Source organism: Oncorhynchus tshawytscha, linkage group LG14, assembly GCF_018296145.1.
Source record: "Oncorhynchus tshawytscha isolate Ot180627B linkage group LG14, Otsh_v2.0, whole genome shotgun sequence".
Taxonomy (NCBI): domain Eukaryota; kingdom Metazoa; phylum Chordata; class Actinopteri; order Salmoniformes; family Salmonidae; genus Oncorhynchus; species Oncorhynchus tshawytscha.
Window position 1 is genome coordinate 45,770,255 of NC_056442.1, and position 20,000 is coordinate 45,790,254.

The 20,000-nt window shown below is 49.6% G+C and overlaps 1 protein-coding gene across 3 annotated transcripts in view; it reads left to right on the forward strand.

Annotated features, from left to right (window-relative positions):
* Window positions 1-20,000, forward strand: part of fat3a (FAT atypical cadherin 3a) — a 372,460-nt gene that overhangs the window by 191,010 nt on the left and 161,450 nt on the right. For all 3 annotated transcript variants that reach the window (XM_042297587.1, XM_042297588.1, XM_042297589.1), the window contains exon 3: window positions 5,561-5,878. In XM_042297587.1, coding sequence (XP_042153521.1) covers window positions 5,561-5,878 — 318 coding nt within the window. The remainder of the gene's footprint in view (window positions 1-5,560; window positions 5,879-20,000) is intronic.

Sequence of the window (20,000 nt, forward strand, 5' to 3'; positions counted from 1 at the left end):
CTCCAGGAAGAGGGTTGGGCTGAAAACCTATAGGTCAGTAGATCTCCAGGAAGAGGGTTGGACTGAAAATCCACAGGACTGTAGATCTCCAGGAAGAGGGTTGGACAGCCCTGATATAGATCCTACATGGTCCATTATGTTAAAATAATTTACCAATTTCATATTGGGCTCATTTCTGGAGGTATAAATTATATTTATAATTTGGGGACTGAAATTGGTCAACCTCACAGTTTAATACATGTATGAAATGATCTCGGGGACCCCGGACCCCGTAAGGAAGGGGACTGAAATTGGTCAACCTCACAGTTTAATACATGTATGAAATGATCTCGGGGACCCCGGACCCCGTAAGGAAGGGGACTGAAATTGGTCAACCTCACAGTTTAATACATGTATGAAATGATCTCGGGGACCCCGGACCCCGTAAGGAAGGGGACTGAAATTGGTCAACCTCACAGTTTAATACATGTATGAAATGATCCTCTTTCCCTAAAAGCATGATGGTCATGACTTTCTTAGATGAAAGGGGAGGTTAACTTGGCCCCACCCAAGTGATCTGAGAGTAATGGGATTTGTTTTGCCTTAACCCCTGGGTATGTGTGTGTGTTGATGCTGTCAGAGGGACTCCAGCTATGACTTATCTAGGTCAGCAGTCAAAAACAGAAACAAGAAAAAATATTTCTCTCTTTCTCTCTCTCTCTCTCCCTCTTTCTCTTTCTCTTTCTGTCTCTCTATCTCTCTATCTCTCTTTCTCTCCCTCTCTTTCTTTCTTTCTCTCTCTTTATCTCGCTTTTTCTCTCTCTCTCTTTCTCTAGCTCTCTCTCTACCTCTCTCGCTCTCTCTCTCTCTCCCTCTTTCTCTTTCTCTTTCTGTCTCTCTATCTCTCTATCTCTCTTTCTCTCCCTCTCTTTCTTTCTTTCTCTCTCTTTATCTCGCTTTTTCTCTCTCGCTCTCTCTCTACCTCTCTCGCTCTCTCTCTCTCTTAACCAACAGTGCAGTTCAAGAAGAGTTAAGAAAATGTTTACCAAATAAACAAAAGTAAAAAATAGCAAAAAGTAACACAATAACATAACAGTAACGAGGCTTTATACAGGGGTTACCCGTTAGTGAGTCAGTGTGAGGGGGTACAGGTTAGAGGTAATTTGTACATGTAGGTAGGGGTGAAGTGACTATGCATAGATAATAAACAGTGAGTAGCAGCAGTGTACAAAACAAATGGAGGGGGGAGTCAATGTAATAGTCTGGTGGCCATTTCATTAATTGTTCAGCAGTCTTATGGCTTGGGGGTAGAAGCTGTTAAGGAGCCTTTTGGTCCTAGACTTGGTGCTCCGGTACCGCTTGCCGTGCGGCAGCATAGAAAACAAGTCTTATGACTTGGGTGACTGGAGTCGCTGACAATTTTATGGGCTTTCCTCTGACACCGCCTATTATATAGGTCCTGGATTGCAGGAAATTTGTCCTCAGTGATGTACTGGGCCGTATGCACTACCCTCTGTAGCGTCTTACGGTCAAATGCCGAGCAGTTGCCATACCAGTCGGCGATGCAACCAGCTGGGACAGCTGTAGATCTTTTTGAGGATCTGGGGACCCATGCCAAATCTTTTCAGTCTCCTGAGGAGGACTGTCTTGGTGTGTTTGGACCATGATAGACTTTTGGTGATGTGGACACCAAGGAACTTGAAACTCTCGACCCGCTCCATTACAGCCCCGTTGATATTAATGGGGGCCTGTTCAGTCGGCCTTTTCCTGTAGTCCACGATCAGCTCCTGCTCACATTGAGGGAAAGTTTGTTGTCCTGTCACCACACTGCCAGTACTCTGACCTCCTCTCTATAGGCTGTCTCATCATTGTTGGTGATCAGGCCTGCCACTGTTGTGTCGTCAGCAAACTTAATGATGGTGTTGGAGTCGTGTTTGGCCACGAAGTTGTGGGTGAACAGGGAGTACAGGACAGGACTAAGTACACACCCCTGAAGGGCCCAAGTGTTGAGGATTAGCGTGGCATATGTGTTGTTGCCTACCATTACCACCTGGGGGCAGCCCATCAGGAAGTCCAGGATCCAGTTGCAGAGGGAGGTGTTTAGTACCATGGTCCTTAGCTCAGTGATGAGCTTTGTGGGCACTATGGTGTTGAACGCTGAGCTGTAGTCAATGAACAGCATTCTCACATAGGTGTTCCTTTTGTCTAGGTGGGAAAGGGGAGTGTGGAGTGCGATTGAGATTGCGTCATCTGTGGATCTATTGGAGCGGTATGCGAATTGGAATGGGTCTAGGTTGTCTGGGAGGATGCTGTTGATGTGAGTCATGACCATCCTTTCAAAGCTCTTCATGGCTACTGATGTGAGTGCTACGGGGTGGTACGCATTTAGACAAGTTACCTTCGCTTCTTTGGGCACAGGGACTATGGTGGTCTGCTTGAAACATGCAGGGATTACAGACTCAGTCAGGGAGAGGTTGAAAATGTCAGTGAAGACACTTGCCAGTTGGTCCGCGCATGCTTTGAGTACACGTCCTGGTAATCCATCTGGCCCTGCGGCTTTGTGAATGTTGACCTGTTTAAAGGTCTTGCTCACATTGGCTACGGAGAGCGTTATCACACAGTCATCCAGAACAGCTGGTGCTCTCATGCATGCTTCAGTGTTGCTTGCCTCGAAGCGAGCATAAAAGGCATTTAGCTCGTCTGGTAGGCTCACGTCACACTGGGCAGCTCGCGTCTGGGTTTCCTTTCCCTTTTAGTCTGTAATAGTTTTCAAGCCCTGCCTCATCCTACGAGCGTCAGAGCCGGTGTAGTAGGATTCAATCTTAATCCTGTATTGACGCTTTGCTTGTTTGTTGGTTCATCTGAGGGCATAGCGGGATTTCTTATAGGCGTCCGGATTAGTGTCCTGCTCCTTGAAAGCAGCAGCTGTAGCCTTTAGCTCGATGCGGATGTTGCTTGTAATCCATGGCTTCTGGTTGGGATTTGTACGTACGGTCACTGTGGGAACGATGTCATCGATACACTTATTGATGAAGCCGATGAGTGAGGTGGTATACTCCTCAATACCATTAGATGAATCCTGGAACATATTCCAGTCTGTGCTAGCAAAACAGTCCTGTAGCATAGCATCCGTGTCATCTTACCATTTCTTTATTGAGCGAGTCATTGGTTCTTTCTGCTTTAGGTGGTCTAGATTTCGTTTCCTCTGGTTGCACATGTGACATGCTGGTAAAGATTTGGTAAAACTGATTTAAGTTTGCCTGCATTAAAGTCCCCGGCCACTAGGAGCGCCGCTTCTGGGTGAGCATTTTCTTGTTTGCTTATGTTCTTATAGAGTTGGTTGAGTGTGGTCTTAGTGCCAGCATTGGTCTGTGGTGGTAAATAGACGGCTTTGAATAATATAGATGAGAAATCTCTTGGTAGATAGTGTGGTCTACAGCTTATCATATGGTACTCTACCTCAGGCGAACAATACCTTGAGACTTCTTTAATATTAGACATCACACACCAGCTGTTGTTGACAAGATGACACACACCCCCACCCCTCGTCTTACCAGACGTAGCTTCTCTGTTCTGCCGGTGCATTGAAAATCCCTCCAGCCCTATATGATCTGTGTTGTTGTTCAGCCATGACTCGGTGAAACATAAGATATTAAATTTCTTAATGTCCCATTGGTAGGATAATTGTAATCATAGGTCACCAGTTTTATTTTCCAATGATTGCATGGTGGATAATTGATGGCAGTGGGAGTTGACTCGCTCACCTACGGATTCTCAAAAGGCCCGATCTGCATCCTCTTTTCCTCCGTCTTTTCTTCACGGAAATGACAGGGATCTGGGCCTGTTCCCGGGAGAGCAGTAAATCTTTCTCGTCGGACTCGTTAAAGGAAAATACTTCTTCCAGTTTGTGGTGAGTCATCCCAGTTCTGATGTCCAGAAGTTATTTTCGATCCTAAGAGACGGTAGCAGCAACATTATGTACAAAATAAGTAAAAAAATAAGTTACAAACAATGCAAAAAAAACAAAAAAACAGCACAATTGGTTACGGTCATGTAAAACGTCAGCCATCTTAACATCTCTGTGTTGTATAAAAGCTAGTCAAATGGATGGATATCTACCCACACAGCCATGTCTGCCGCTGCATGAATAATATCCGCTCTCAGAGAGACTTGTTTTGGGAGTGTGTGTTTGTGTGTGTCTGTGAAGTGTTTACAAGGATACGTCTCAGCTCAGGATGTACTGAAGGGCATTTGAGTGGTCGTAAGGATGAGTGTGTGTGTGTGTGTGTCTTTGTCTGTGTCTTTGTCTCTGTGTCTGTGTCTGTGTGTGTCTGTGAAGTGTTTAAAGTAGGATACATCTCTGCTCAGGATGTACTGAAGGGCATTTGAGTGGTCGTAAGGCTGAGTGTGTGTGTGTGTGTGTGTGTCTGTGGTTTCCGTGTGTGTGTGTGTGTGTGTGTGTGTGTGTGTGTTCCGTTAGAGTTCTTGTGGTTCTTAAAACAGTTGTCACATAACACAGCATCCAGAACCGTGCCATAGACTCTCCATGTTGGACACAGTACACACTAATAGGTCTCATCATGTTAGGGTGTGTCTTACAATCTCAAGTATGCCTGAAAGCTTAACTAACTACACTCATCGTAAATATCGCACAAGTCACTCTGTTGTAATGCACAAGATCTAATGGAGGAGCAGAGAGTTCCAAGCTAACATGCTAACGATGTGTTGTGCAGTGGAGTGGAATTCATTCTAAATCGGAGTGTAGCGCTAATGTTCTGTGTGGGCTAGTCAGCATCACTTATGTCACAGCCGGGGTTTGAATATGGATGTTTGTTTACTGAGGGGAAAAATCGCCCACTTAGAGAGCAGCCAAGTTAATATGTAAGTCTGTTGGTTAATGAACACACATCCACGACACGCTATGTACAGACACACACACACACACACACACACACACACACACACACTCTCAACAGAGTGATTAAGGGCTAGTGCAGAGATCACATCAGTTTTGGTTAAATAAATCACTCTATCCCTGGGCTGTAGAAATGGATCATATGTTGAACACATTGAGTCTGGTCTTGATACACACAGAGCTGTTGGAGATTGACCAGAACATTGGCTTAGCTTTTGTTTGGGCTTTTACTATGTGATAGGCACTTAACAGTGTACGTATATAAAACACTGTGCTCTTAGGAGGTCCAATATGGGAACATTGACCACACATTTATGTGCATTGTTGTAGACGTTAAATGGTTGACCACACCAGAGGATTGTCTGGTTTCTAATAAATATTTGGAGGTCGACCACACTTCTTTTAGTGGCTCTTTCTATGTGACTGTTGGCTTTATGCATTTGTATGTAATATATTACAGGCATGAGATTGTGAGTTTAGCCTAACTAAAATCGTATTTTCTTTGTGCATTTATTAAAAATCTATTAAACATGCAAACAAGCTAATGGTCATCCACCAACCTCTGTCCGCCCCTATAGAAGTCCATATAAATGTTGACTAGATGTTGATACTGAATTTAAACGACCTAGGTCTAAATTTGATCTATCCCTCTCTCCACCCATCTAGGTGTCATCTATACCACAGACACTCTGGACCGCGAGACCAAGGACTCCTATTGGCTGACTGTGTATGCCACAGACCACGGGGTGGTGCCCCAGTTCGCCATCATGGAGGTGTACATCCAGGTAGAGGACGTCAACGACAACGCCCCCCTGACCTCTGACCCTGTCTACCACCCCATTGTCATGGAGAACTCCCCCAAGGACCTGTCCGTCATCCAGATCCAAGCCCAGGACCCGGATGCCACTGGGGGAGCAGAGAGACTGAGCTACAGGATAGCTAGTGGGAACCCACAGAACTTCTTCACCATCAATACCAGGACCGGTGAGTGGGGAGGGGGAGATGGTGTGTGTAGAGAGTGTGGGGGAGGGGAGATGGTGTGAGTGAGTGTGGGGGGGGGATGGTGTGGGGGAGGGGAGATGGTGTGTGTAGAGTGTGGGGGAGGGGAGATGGTGTGTGTAGAGTGGGTGGGGGGATGGTGTGTGTAGGGGAGATGGTGTGTGTAGAGTGTGGGGGAGTGTGGGGGGGGAGATGGTGTGTGTAGAGTGTGGGGGAGGGGAGGTAGAGTGGGTGGGGGGATGGTGTGTGTAGATGGTGTGTGTAGAATATGGGGGAAGGGAGATGGTGTGTGTAGAGTGGGGGGGGAGGGAGATGGTGTGTGTAGAGTGGGGGGGAGGGGAGATGGTGGGTGAGTGTGGGGGGAGGGAGATGGTGTGTGTAGAATATGGGGGGAAGGGAGATGGTGTGTGTAGAGTGTGGGGAGGGGAGATGGTGTAGAGTGTAGAGATGGTGTGTGTAGAGTGGGTGGGTGGGGAGATGGTGGTGTAGGAGGGGAGATGGTGTGTGTAGAGTGGGTGGGAGGGGGAAGATGGTGTGTGTAGAGTGTGTGGGAGTGTGGGGGGGGGGAGATGGTGTGTGTAGAGTGTGGGGGAGGGGAGATGGTGTGTGTGTGGGGGGGGAGGAGATGGTGTGTGTAGAGTGTGGGGGAGGGGAGATGGTGTGTGTAGAGTGTGGGGAGGGAGATGGGTGTGTAGAGTGGGGGGGAGGGGAGATGGTGTGTGTAGAGTGGGGGGGAAGGGAGATGGTGTGTGTAGAGTGGGGGGAGGGGAGATGGTGTGTGTAGAGTGGGGGGGAGGGGAGATGGTGTGTGTAGAGTGGGTGGGAGGGGAAGATGGTGTGTGTAGAGTGTGTGGGAGGAGATGGGTGTGTAGAGTGTGTGGGAGGGGAGATGGTGTGTGTAGAGTGTGGGGGAGGGGAGATGGTGTGTGTAGAGTGTGTGGGAGGGGAGATGGTGTGTGTAGAGTGTGGGGGAGGGGAGATGGTGTGTGTAGAGTGGGTGGGGGGATGGTGTGTGTAGAATATGGGGGAAGGGAGATGGTGTGTGTAGAGTGTGGGGGAGTTGAGATGGTGTGTGTAGAGTGTGGGGGAGGGGAGATGGTGTGTATAGAGTGGGTGGGGGAGGGCAGATGGTGTGTAGAGTGTGGGGGAGGGGAGATGGTGTGTGTAGAGTGGGGGGAGGGGAGATGGTGTGTGTAGAGTGGGGGGGAGGGGAGATGTGTAGAGTGTGGGGGGAGGGGAGATGGTGTGTGTAGAGTGTGGGGGAGGGGAGATGGTGTGTGTAGAGTGTGTGGGAGGGGAGATGGTGTGTGTAGAGTGGGTGGGGGGATGGTGTGTGTAGAAGTATGGGGGAGGGAGATGGTGTGTGTAGAGTGTGGGGGAGGGGAGATGGTGTGTGTAGAGTGTGGGGGAGGGGAGATGGTGTGTGTAGAGTGTGGGGGAGGGGAGATGGTGGGGGGAGGGGAGTGTGTAGAGTGGGTGGGGGGGAGTGTGGGGGAAGGGAGATGGTGTGTGTAGAGTGTGGGGGAGGGGAGATGGTGTGTGTAGAGTGTGGGGGAGGGGAGATGGTGTGTGTAGAGTGGGTGGGGGGATGGTGTGTGTAGAATATGGGGGAAGGAGATGGTGTGTGTAGAGGGGGGGGGAGGGAGATGGTGTGTGTAGAGTGTGGGGGAGGGGAGATGGTGTGTGTAGAGTGTGGGGGGGAGGGGAGATGGTGTGTGTAGAGTGGGGGGAGGGGAGATGGTGTGTGTAGAGGTGGGTGGGGGGGGAGATGGTGTGTGTAGAGATGGTGTGGGAGGGGAGATGGTGTGTGTAGAGTGGGTGGGGGAGGGGAGATGGTGTGTGTAGAGTGGGTGGGGGAGGGCAGATGGTGTGTGTAGAGTGTGGGGGGAGGGAGATGGTGTGTGTGTGGGTGGGAGGGGAGATGGTGTGTGTAGAGTGGGTGGGAGGGGAAGATGGTGTGTGTAGAGTGGGAGGGGAGATGGTGTGTGTAGAGTGTGTGGGGGGGGAGATGGTGTGTGTAGAGTGGGGGGATGGTGTGTGTAGAGTGTGGGGGGAGGGAGATGGTGTGTGTAGAGTGGGTGGGGGAGGGGAGATGGTGTGTGTAGAGTGGGGGGGAGGGGGAGATGGTGTGTGTAGAGTGTGGGGGAGGGGAGATGGTGTGTGTAGAGTGTGGGGGAGGGGAGATGGTGTGTGTAGGAGATGGTGTGTAGAGTGTGGGGGGGGGGAGATGGTGTGTGTAGAGTGTGGGGGGGGGAGATGGTGTGTGTAGAGTGTGGGGGGAGGGAGATGGTGTGTGTAGAGTGTGGGGGGAGGGGAGATGGTGTGTGTAGAGTGTGGGGAGGGGAGATGGTGTGTGTAGAGTGTGGGGAGGGGAGATGGTGTGTGTAGAGTGTGGGGGGGAGGGGAGATGGTGTGTGTAGAGTGTGGGGGAGGGGAGATGGTGTGTGTAGAGTGGTGGGGGAGGAGATGGTGTGTGTAGAGTGTGGGGGAGGGGAGATGGTGTGTGTAGAGTGGGTGGGGGGATGGTGTGTGTAGAATATGGGGGGAAGGGAGATGGTGTGTGTAGAGTGGGGGGGGGAGTGTGTAGAGTGTGGGGGGAGGGGAGATGGTGTGTGTAGAGTGTGGGGGGAGGGGAGATGGTGTGTGTAGAGTGTGGGGGAGGGGATGGATGGTGTGTGTAGATGGGTGGGGGATGGTGTGTGTAGAATGGGGGAAGGGAGATGTGTGTGTAGAGTGTGTGGGGAGGGGGAGATGGTGTGTGTAGAGTGTGGGGGGGGAGATGGTGTGTGTAGAGTGGGTGGGGGGATGGTGTGGAATATGGGGGAGGGAGATGGTGTGTGTAGAGTGTGGGGGAGGGGAGATGGTGTGTGTAGAGTGTGGGGGGGGAGGGGAGATGGTGTGTGTAGAGTGTGGGGGAGGGGAGATGGTGTGTGTAGAGTGTGGGGGGAGGGGAGATGGTGTGTGTAGAGTGGGTGGGGGGATGGTGTGTGTAGAATATGGGGGAAGGGGAGATGGTGTGTGTAGAGTGGGTGGGGAGGGGAGATGGTGTGTGTAGAGTGGGTGGGGGAGGGGAGATGGTGTGTGTAGAGTGGGGGAGGGCAGATGGTGTGTGTAGAGTGTGGGGGGAGGGGAGATGGTGTGTGTAGAGTGTGTGGGGGAGATGGGTGTGTAGAGTGGGTGGGAGGGGAAGATGTGTGTAGAGTGGGGGGGAGGGAGATGGTGTGTGTAGAGTGTGGGGGAGGGGAGATGGTGTGTGTAGAGTGTGGGGGAGGGAGATGGTGTGTGTAGAGATGGTGTGTGGAGTGTGGGGGGGAGATGGTGTGTGTAGAGTGGGTGGGGGAGGGGAGATGGTGTGTGTAGAGGTGGGTGGGGAGGGAGATGGTGTGTGTAGAGTGTGGGGAGGGGAGATGGTGTGTGTAGAGTGGGTGGGAGGGGAGATGGTGTGTGTAGAGTGGGTGGGAGGGGAAGATGGTGTGTGTAGAGTGTGTGGGAGGGGAGATGGTGTGTGTAGAGTGTGTGGGAGGAGATGGGTGTGGAGTGTGGGGGGAGGGAGATGGTGTGTGTAGAGTGTGGAGGGAGGGGAGATGGTGTGTGTAGAGTGTGGGGGAGGGAGATGGTGTGTGTAGATTGTGGGGGGGGGAGATGGTGTGTGTAGAATGTGGGGGGGGGGAGATGGTGTGGAGATGTAGAGTGTGGGGGAGGGGAGATGTGTGTAGAGTGTGTGGGGGAGGGGAGATGGTGTGTGTAGAGTGTGGGGGAGGGGAGATGGTGTGTGTAGAGTGTGGGGGAGGGGAGATGGGTGTGTAGTGTAGATGGTGTGTGTGGGTGGGGGAGGGGAGATGGTGTGTGTAGAGTGTGGGGGGAGGGGAGATGGTGTGTGTAGAGTTGTGGGAGGGGAGATGGTGTGTGTAGAGTGTGGGGGAGGGGAGATGGTGTGTGTAGAGTGGGGAGGGGAGATGGTGTGTGTAGAGTGTGGGGGGGGAGATGGTGTGTGTAGAGTGTGGTGGGAGGGAGATGGTGTGTGTAGAGTGTGGGGGAGGGGAGATGGTGTGTGTAGAGTGTGGGGGAGGGGAGATGGTGTGTAGAGTGGTGTGGGGAGGGGGAGATGGTGTGTGTAGAGTGTGGGGGAGGGGAGATGGTGTGTGTAGAGTGGGGGGAGGGGAGATGGTGTGTGTAGAGTGGGGGGGGGAGATGGTGTGTGTAGAGTGTGGGGGGGGGAGTTGAGATGGTGTGTGTAGAGTGGGTGGGAGGGGAAGATGGTGGGGAGGGGGAGGGAGATGGTGTGTGTAGAGTGGGTGGGAGGGAGATGGTGTGTGTAGAGTGGGGGGGGGGAGGGAGATGGTGTGTGTGGGGGAGGGGAGATGGGTGTGTAGAGTGGGTGGGAGGGGAGATGGTGTGTGTAGAGTGGGTGGGAGGGGAGATGGTGTGTGTAGAGTGGGTGGGGGGGAGATGGTGTGTGTAGAGTGTGGGGAGGGGAGATGGTGTGTGTAGAGTGTGGGGGAGGGAGATGGTGTGTGTAGAGTGGGTGGGGGGATGGGTGTGGGAATATGGGGGATGGTGTGTAGAGTGTGGGGGGGGAGGGGAGATGGTTTGTGTAGAGTGTGGGGGAGGGAGATGGTGTGTGTAGAGTGTGGGGGAGGGGAGATGGTGTGTGTAGAGTGGGGGGAGGGGAGATGGTGTGTGTAGAGTGTGGGGGAGGAGATGGTTGTGTATGTGTGTGAGCGCACAGAGACTGAGTTACAAGATAGATAGCTACAGTTGTTCTTCACCATCAATACCACCATCAATGGTGATGGGTTTGTATGGAGTGTGTGTAGTAGTGTGTGAGGTGTGTGTGTGTGTGTGTGTGTGTGTGTGTGTGTGTGTGTGTGTGTGTGTGTGTGTGTGTGTGTAAGTGTGTCTGTCTTTCTGGCTGTTTGGGTGTCTCATCTGGTTAAATAGGGTTCTGCTGATGTTGGCTGGCCCTGCAGGACATGTCCTTGGCTGGGGGAAGGTGTATCCTTGAAGTGTGTGTGTGTGTGTGTTTTCTCCCATCTGGCGGGAGGGGGTTGGGGTATGGGGGAGAAGCGCATTTTGTCTCTGCTTCAATTTTAATTAAAGGTTTTAATCTGTAAGTATGTGTCTATCGAATTCTTTGTGTGAATATGAATGTGTGTCTGCCTTTGTGTGTCTGTGTTTCTGATTGCTGATCAGACGTCTGTCTGTCTGTCTGTCTGTCTGTCTGTCTGTCTGTCTGTCTGTCTGTCTGTCTGTCTGTCTGTCTGTCTGTCTGTGTCTGTCTGTGTCTGTCTGTCTGTCTGTCTGTCTGTCTGTAGCTGTCTGTCTGTCTGTCTGTCTGTCTGTCTGTCTGTCTGTCTGTCTGTCTGTCTGTCTGTCTGTCTGTCTGTCTGTCTGTCTGTCTGTCTGTCTGTCTGTCTGTGTGTCTGTGTGTCTGTCTGTGTCTGTCTGTGTCTGTCTGTGTCTGTCTGTGTCTGTCTGTTTTATGTTGCTAAGAGTAGTCCTGGTAAACAGCATATTCACCCACATAGCTGTTCATGTGTGTGTGTGTGTGTGTGTGTGTGTGTGTGTGTGTGTGTGTGTGTGTGTGTGTGTGTGTGTGTGTGTGTGTGTGTGTGTTTCAGGGTTTCCGTTAGGAAAATGTGGTGCTGGACAACGTGACTGGGAAGATTTAAATTTACCCATTTGGGCATCCACCCGCGGTGCTCAGAATGACATCACATGTCGATTATGGTAATGCTGTTATTTAGCACTGAAATCCCGTTAACGGGATCGATATGACAACAGCCAGTGAAAGTGCTCGATAATGTCCATCATTTATCTCCAAGTAGCTACTTTTGTTAGCGCGTTTTGTAAACAAATCCAAAGGCATGAAGCGCGTACACTAGTTGCAGACGAAATGTCAAAAAGTTCCGTTACAGTCCGTAGAAACATGTCAAACAATGTATAGAATCAATCTTTAGGATTTTTTAAAACATAACTCTTCAATAATGTTCCAACCGGAGAATTCTCTTGTCTTCAGAAAAGCAATGGAATGAGAGCTACCTCTCACGTGAACGAGCGTCACGAGCCTGTGGCACTCTGCCAGACCACTGACTCAAAGAGCCCTTATGAACCTCTCCTTTACAGTAGAACCCTCAAACAAGACATCTAGTGGAAGCTTTAGGAAGTGCAACATGGCCAATATACCACTGTATCTTCAATAGGGAATGAGTTGAAAAACGACCAACCTCAGATTTCCCACTTCCTGGTTGGATTTATTCTCAGGTTTTTGCCTGCCATATGAGTTCTGTTATACTCACAGACATCATTCAAACAGTTTTAGAAACTTCAGAGTGTTTTCTATCCAAATATAATAATAATATGCATATATTAGCAACTGGGACTGAGTAGCAGGCCGTTTACTCTGGGCACCTCTGGGCACCTTATTCATCCAAGCGACTCAATACTGCCCCCAGCCATAAGAAGTTTTTAACAGAACATGTAGATTATGGTAATGCTGTTAACAAAACATGTAGATTATGGTAATGCTGTTAACAGAATATTTAGATGATGGTAATGCTGTTAACAAAACATGTAGATTATGGTAATGCTGTTAACAGAACATGTAGATTATGGTAATGCTGTTAACAGAATATTTAGATGATGGTAATGCTGTTAACAGAACATGTAGATTATGGTAATGCTGTTAACAAAACATGTAGATTATGGTAATGCTGTTAACAGAATATTTAGATTATGGTAAATGCAGTTAACAGAACATGCAACTCATGTAATGAAGCAGCCAATAAAACTTAATTTTCAAACATTTGCAAAATGCAATTCACGGGAAAACACCATTCTAAACAGCGCACCAGAGAAAACACCATTCTAAACAGCTCACCAGAGAAAACACCATTCTAAACAGCGCACCAGAGAAAACACCATTCTAAACAGCTCACCAGAGAAAACACCATTCTAAACAGATCACCAGAGAAAACACCATTCTAAACAGATCACCAGAGAAAACACCATTCTAAACAGCTCACCAGAGAAAACACCATTCTAAACAGCTCACCAGAGAAAACACCATTCTAAACAGCTCACCAGAGAAAACACCATTCTAAACAGCTCACCAGAGAAAACACCATTCTAAACAGCTCACCAGAGAAAACACCATTCTAAACAGCTCACCAGGGAAAACACCAGTGTTGTAGTACTCAAGACTGGTCTTGTCTCGGTGTTGGATACATTTGTATTTGGTTTTGACTTGGTCTCGGCCAGTGAGGACTCAACATTATTTCCAGAGACCAGCCGAGTCCACCAGAGTAAAAAACTCATAATTATCAGCTTCCATTCAATCAGTGCATAAAACCACTTCGCCAGGCCGAATATTCTTGAAACACGAATACAGTACCTTAGCAGCCTTTACATCTACTATAGACATGTTAGAGCAGTGGAGAACAGTTTAATGGATTTAGGCCTTCGGTGTGTGACAGGATTGTGATGCTGAAAGGACAGCAACTGTAATACCAGTACACTCATGTAGGAGAGGTCACTTTCTGTAGAACACAAAGGGCCAGTAGTGGAGGCTATACGCAGGTATAAACCATATATCTACTTTTTCTTCAGTGGGCATTGCTTATACTCACTTCTTAATCCCTACTGTTGCATATCAAAGTAGTGTAGTGGAGGTATTCAATTTATCAATTATATAGTACAATAGAGAAATCATGCACAAGTAGCCAACACAATCACAAAGTACCTGAAATATGTTGATATGCACGCTGCACACAGCCTAGTTTCAGAGGAACATCATCTGCAGGCAGCAAGAGTGCAGCTCTGAACTGGTTTTAACATGGAGCAGCTCACAGAAGAATGACATCGGTAGCCGGTAGGGATGGAAAGACGTTTCAACTTACAATATCTACCAGTAAATACTAACTAAGGCAACAATGGGTATGCAAACCAGGTATTGAAAAGGTTTCAAATCAAATCAAATGTCTTGGTCACATACACATGGTTAACAGATGTTATTGAGAGTATAGCGAAATGCTTGTGCTTCTAGTTCCAACAGTGCAGAAATATCTAACATGTAATCTAACAATTCCACAACAACTACCTAATACGCACATATCTAAGTAAAGGAATGGAATAAGAATATATAAATATAAATATATGGATTAGCAATGACAGAGTGGCATAGGCAAGATGCAATCGATGGTATACATTACTGTATATGTAAACATTATTAAAGTGGCATTATTAAAGTGACTAGTGATCCATTTATTAAAGCCTCTCTGTGTTAGTGATGACTGTCTAACAGTCTGATGGCCTTGATATAGAAGCTGTTTTCAGTCTCTTGGTCCCAGTTTTGCACTTGTACTGACCTCGCATTCTGGATGGTAGCAGTGTGAACAGGCAGCGGCTCAGGTGGTTGTTGTCCTTGATGATCTTGTTGGCCTTCCTGTGACATGGAGGGCAGGTAGTTTGTCCCCAGTGATGTGTTGTACAGACCTCACTACCCTCTGGAGAGCCTTACGGTTGAGGGCGGTGCAGGTGCTGTACCAGGCGGTGATACAGCCCTACATGATGCTGTCAATTGTTCATCTGTAAAAGTTTGGGTGGGTTTTAGGTGACAAGACAAATTTCTTCAGCCTCCTGAGGTTGAAGAGGCGCTGTTGCGCCTTCTTCACCACACTGTTTGTGTGGGTGGACCATTTCAGTTTGTCCGTGATGTGTACGCCGAGGAACTTAAAACTTTCCACCTTCTCCACTGTGGCCCCATCATGTGGATAGGAGGGTGCTCCCTCTGCTGTTTCCTGAAGTCCACAATCATCTCCTTTGTTTTGTTGATGTTGAGTGAGAAGTTGTTTTCCTGATACCACACTCCGAGAGCCCTCACCTCCTCCCTGTAGGCTGTCTAGTCGTTCTTGGTAATCAAGCCTACTACTGTTGTGTTGTCTGCAAACTTGATGATTGAGCTGGAGTCGTGTGGCCACACAGTCATGGGTGAACAGGGAGTACAGGAGGGGACTGAGCATGCACCCTTGTGGGGCCCCAGTGTGCAGCAGCGAAGTGGTGATGGTGGTGATTTGCCAAAATTACAATCATGGTCTTAAATTGGATGCGGGTCTATGACCCCTTGTCCCCCCCTGGTCTCGGTCTTGACTCGGTCTCGGCCCGCCTCTGGTCTCGGTCTTGACTCGGTCTCGGCCCCCCTCTGGTCTCGGTCTTGACTCGGTCTCGACCCCCCTCTGGTCTATGTCTTGACTCGGTCTCGGCCCCCTCTGGTCTCGGTCTCGTCCCGCCTCTGGTCTCGGTCTCGGCCCCCTCTGGTCTCGGTCTTGACTCAGTCTCGCCCCCTCTGGTCTCGGTCTCGTCCCGCCTCTGGTCTCGGTCTCGGCCCCCTCTGGTCTGGGTCTTGACTCGGTCTCGGCCCCCTCTGGTCTCGGTCTCGGCCCTCCTCTGGTCTCGGTCTCGGCCCCCTCTGGTCTCGGTCTTGACTCGGTCTCGGCCCCCTCTGGTCTCGGTCTCGGCCCGCCTCTGGTCTCGGTCTCGGCCCCCTCTGGTCTCGGTCTCGGCCCCCTCTGGTCTCAGTCTCGGCCCCCTCTGGTATCGGTCTTGACTCGGTCTCAGCCCCACCCTGGTCTCAGTCTCGGCCCGCCTCTGGTCTCGGTCTCGGCCCCCTCTGGTCTCGGTCTTGACTCGGTCTCGGCCCGCCTCTGGTCTTGGTCTCGGCCCCCTGGTCTCGGTCTTGACTCGGTCTCGGCCCGCCTCTGGTCTTGGTCTTGAATCGGTCTCTTGTCTTGGTCTTGACTCGGTCTCCCCCCCAATCTTGTCTTGGTCTTGACTCGGTCTCCCCCCCAATCTTGTCTTGGTATTGACTCGGACTCAATTTGCTCCGGTCTTGGTCTTGAATTGGTCTCGCTTTAGGTGGTGTCGAACACAACACTGGAAACACCATTCTCAACAGCCCACCTGATGTGAGCAGTTCCACATGTGACAGATATTCAAATCTCTGAGACGTAGAAAGAGGGGAAATCTAAACATGCAACTTCTAGGATGGGTTGCTAATATGACTAGGATTGTGCCTTTGGCTTCTGAACAACAAGGAAAGTTGATATGAAAACCAATAGAACAGGAGATAAATGCTGGTTTCAATGGCATATGAGGAAGTATTTATAAAATAATGACCTCTAAATTTCAATGGTATGATTTTGCCTAGGCTACTTTGAAGCAAGTTAAGACATGCCTAATAATATGAAGTAAAATGTTCAGGTTTAAAAACATTAAGTATCAGTTTTCAAAATACATACTGCCCTCAGCTCACCTTATAAAGTGCTGTGTGACACGCCTATGCTGCACATCAATGGCGAATGGGAGGCGTGCTTCAAAATAATAGCTCTTTTTAGCACAAACCGTGGTGTGTGTGTGTGTGTCGGAGCATCAGACTGATAAGATGTGTGTAGCCAAGAGGCAGCAGATCCCAATTTAGAGCCCTGACAGGATGAAACACAGCCTCAGAGAAAAGGCAGCAGAACATCTGAGAACCAGGAACATCCACTTGGACACACGCACACACGCACACACACACTCACACACCACACACACACACACACGCACACACACACACGCACGCACACACGCACGCACGCACGCACACACGCACGCACACACACACACACGCACACACGCACACGCACGCACACACACACGCACACACGCACACGCACGCACACACGCACACACACACGCACGCACACACACACGCACGCACACACACACACACGCGCGCACGCACGCACACACACACACACGCACACAAACACACACGCATGCTAAAGAGATGCGGAGGCGAGTGGAGAGAGATGATGAAGAGAAAGTGAGTGGGTGTTTGAGAAGGAAAAGATAGAAAGGGATGGAGAGAGAAACTGAAAATATTAATCACACACAGTCTACTTGTCAGCTGTGACAGCTAATTGGAGCCAGCTATATTTATCTTCAGTTTAGGGAAGAATCCCTGACCCTAAACACACCCTCTCTCTTCTGACCCTAACCACACCCTCTCTTCTGACCCTAACCACATCCTCTCTTCTGACCCTAACCACACCCTCTCTTCTGACCCTAACCTGCCTCTCCTGACCCTAACCCACTCTTCTCCTTAACCCTCCTGACCCTCTCCTCTGTCTCCTTCTGACCCTAATGCATGCCTTCTGACCCTCCCTCTGACCCTAACCCACTTTCTCCTAAGTCTCCCCTCTCCTTGTCTCCCTCTCAATGCATGCCTGCCTGCCTCCCTCCCTCCCACTTTCTCCTTCCCTCCCTCTCCTTGTCTCCCTCTCAATGCATGCCTGCCTCCCTCCCTCCCACTTTCTCCTTGTCTCCCTCTCCTTGTCTCCCTCTCAATGCATGCCTGCCTCCCTCCCTCCCACTTTCTCCTTCCCTCCCTCTCCTTGTCTCCCTCTCAATGCATGCATGCCTGCCTCCCTCCCTCCCACTTTCTCCTTCCCTCCCTCTCTTTGTCTCCCTCTCAATGCATGCCTGCCTCCCTCCCTCCCACTTTCTCCTTCCCTCCCTCTCTTTGTCTCCCTCTCAATGCATGCCTGCCTCCCTCCCTCCCACTTTCTCCTTCCCTCCCACTCCTTCTCTCTCTTTCAAAAAAAGACAGAATAGAATACAGAAAGAATAAGAGATAAAAGTAACAAGTAATTAAAGAGCAGCAATAAAATAACAATAGCGAGACTAAACACAGGGGGGTATCGGTACAGAGTCAATGTGCAGGGGAGGTAGTATGTACATGTAGGTAGAGTTATTAAAGTGACTATGCATTGATGACAACAGAGGGTAGCAGTGGTGTAAAGAGGGGGTGGGGATACTGCAAATAGTCTGGGTAGCCATTTGATTAGATGTTCAGGAGTCTTATGCCGTGCGGTGGCAGAGAGAACAGTCTAAGACTAGGGTGGCTGGAGGGCCTTCCTCTGACACCGCCTGGACCGCCAGGTCCTGGATGACAGGAAGCTTGGCCACAGTGATGTACCGGGCCGTATGCACTACCCACTTTAGTGCCTTGCGGTCGGTGGCCGAGCAGTTGCATTACCAGGCAGTGATGCAACCAGTCAGGTTGTAGCTGTAGAACCTTTTGAGGATCTGAGGACCCATGCCAACCTCTCCTGAGGGAGAATATGTTTTGTTGTGCCCTCTTCACGACTATCTTTGGTGTGCTTGGCTTTGTTGTGCCCTCTTCACGACTATCTTTGGTGTGCTTGGCTTTGTTGTGCCCTCTTCACGACTATCTTTGGTGTGCTTGGCTTTGTTGTGCCCTCTTCACGACTATCTTTGGTGTGCTTGGCTTTGTTGTGCTTGTTGTGCTTGTTAGTTTGTTGGTGATGTGGACACCAAGGAACTTGAAATTCTCGACCCGCTCCACTGCAACCCCGTCGATGAGAATGGGGGGGGTGTTCGGTTCTCTTTTTCCTGTAGTCCACAATCATCTCCTTTGTCTTGATCACGTTGAGTGAGAGGCTGTTTTCATGTCACCTCGGCCAGGTTTCTGACCTCCTCTCTATAGACTGTCTCGTCGTTGCCGGTGATCAGGCCTACCACTGTTGTGTCATCAACAAATGTAATGATGGTGTTGGAGTCATGCCTGAACGTGCAGTCATGAGTGAACAGGGAGTACAGGAGGGGACTGAGCACGCACTTTGTTTATTGATGAGCTTTGAGGGCACTATGGTGTTGAATTAAATTAATAGCATTCTGACATAGGTGTTCCTTTTGTCCAGGTGGGAAAGGGCAGTGTGGAGTGCAATAGAGATGGCATCATCTGTGGATCTGTTGGGGCGGTATGCAAATTGGAGTGGGTCTAGGGTTTGTGGGATGATGGTATTGATGTGAGCCATGACCAGCCTTTCAAAGCACTTCATGGCTACAGACGTGAGTGCTACGGGTCGGTAGTCATTTAGGCAGGTTACCTTAGTGTTTCTGGGCACAGGGACTATGGTGGTCTGCTTAAAACATGTTGGTATTACAGACTCGGACAGGGAGAGGTTGAAAATATCAGTGAAGACACTTGCCAGTTGGTCAGCTCATGCTCGCAGTACACGTCCTGGTAAACTGTCTGGCCCTGCAGCCTTGTGAATGTTGACCTGTTTAAAGGTGTTACTCACATCGGCTGCAGAGAGCATGATCACATAGTCTTCCGAAACAGTTGGTGCTCTCATGCATGTTTCAGTGTTATTTGCCTCGAAGCGAGCATAGAGTAGTTTAACTCGTCTGGTAGGTTCGTGTCACTGGGCAGCTCTTGGCTGGGCTTCCCTTTGTAGTCTGTAATAGTTTGCAAGCCCTGCCACATCCGACGAGCGTCGGAGCCGGTGTTGTATGATTCAATCTTAGCCCTGTATTGACTCTTTGTCTGTTTTATGGTTTGTCACAGGGCATAGCGGAATTTCTTATAAGCTTCTGGGTTAGAGTCCCGCTCCTTGAAAGCGGCAGCTCTAGCGTTTAGCTCAGTGCGGATGCTGCCTGTAATTCATGGCTTCTGGTTGGGGTATGTAAGTACGGCCACTGTGGGGACGACGTCATCGATGCACTTATTGATGAAGCCATTGACTGATGTGGTATACTCCTCAATGCCATCGGAGGAATCCCGGAACATGTTCCAGTCTGTGCTAGCAAACAGTCCTGTGGCTTAGCATCTGTTTCATCTGACCACTTTTTTTATTGATCTAGTCACTGCTGTTTCCTGCTTTCATTTTTGCTTCTGAGCAAGAATCAGGAAGATAGAATTATGGTCAGATTTGCCAAATGGAGGGCGAGGGAGAGCTTTGTATGTGTCTCTGTGTGTGGAGTATAGGTGGTCCAGAGTTATTTTCCCTCTGGTTGCATATTTAACATGCTGATAGAAATTTGGTAAAATTGATTTAAGTTTCCCTGCATTAAAGTCCCCGGCTACTAGGAGCGCCGCCTCTGTGAGCGTTGTCTTGTTTGCTTATGGGGGAATACAGCTCATTCAATGCTATCTTAATGCCATTAATGCCAGCCTCTGACTGTGGTGGTATGTAAACAGCTTCAAAAAATACAGTTGAAGACTCTCTTGGTAGGTAGTGTGGTCTACAGCTTATCATGAGAT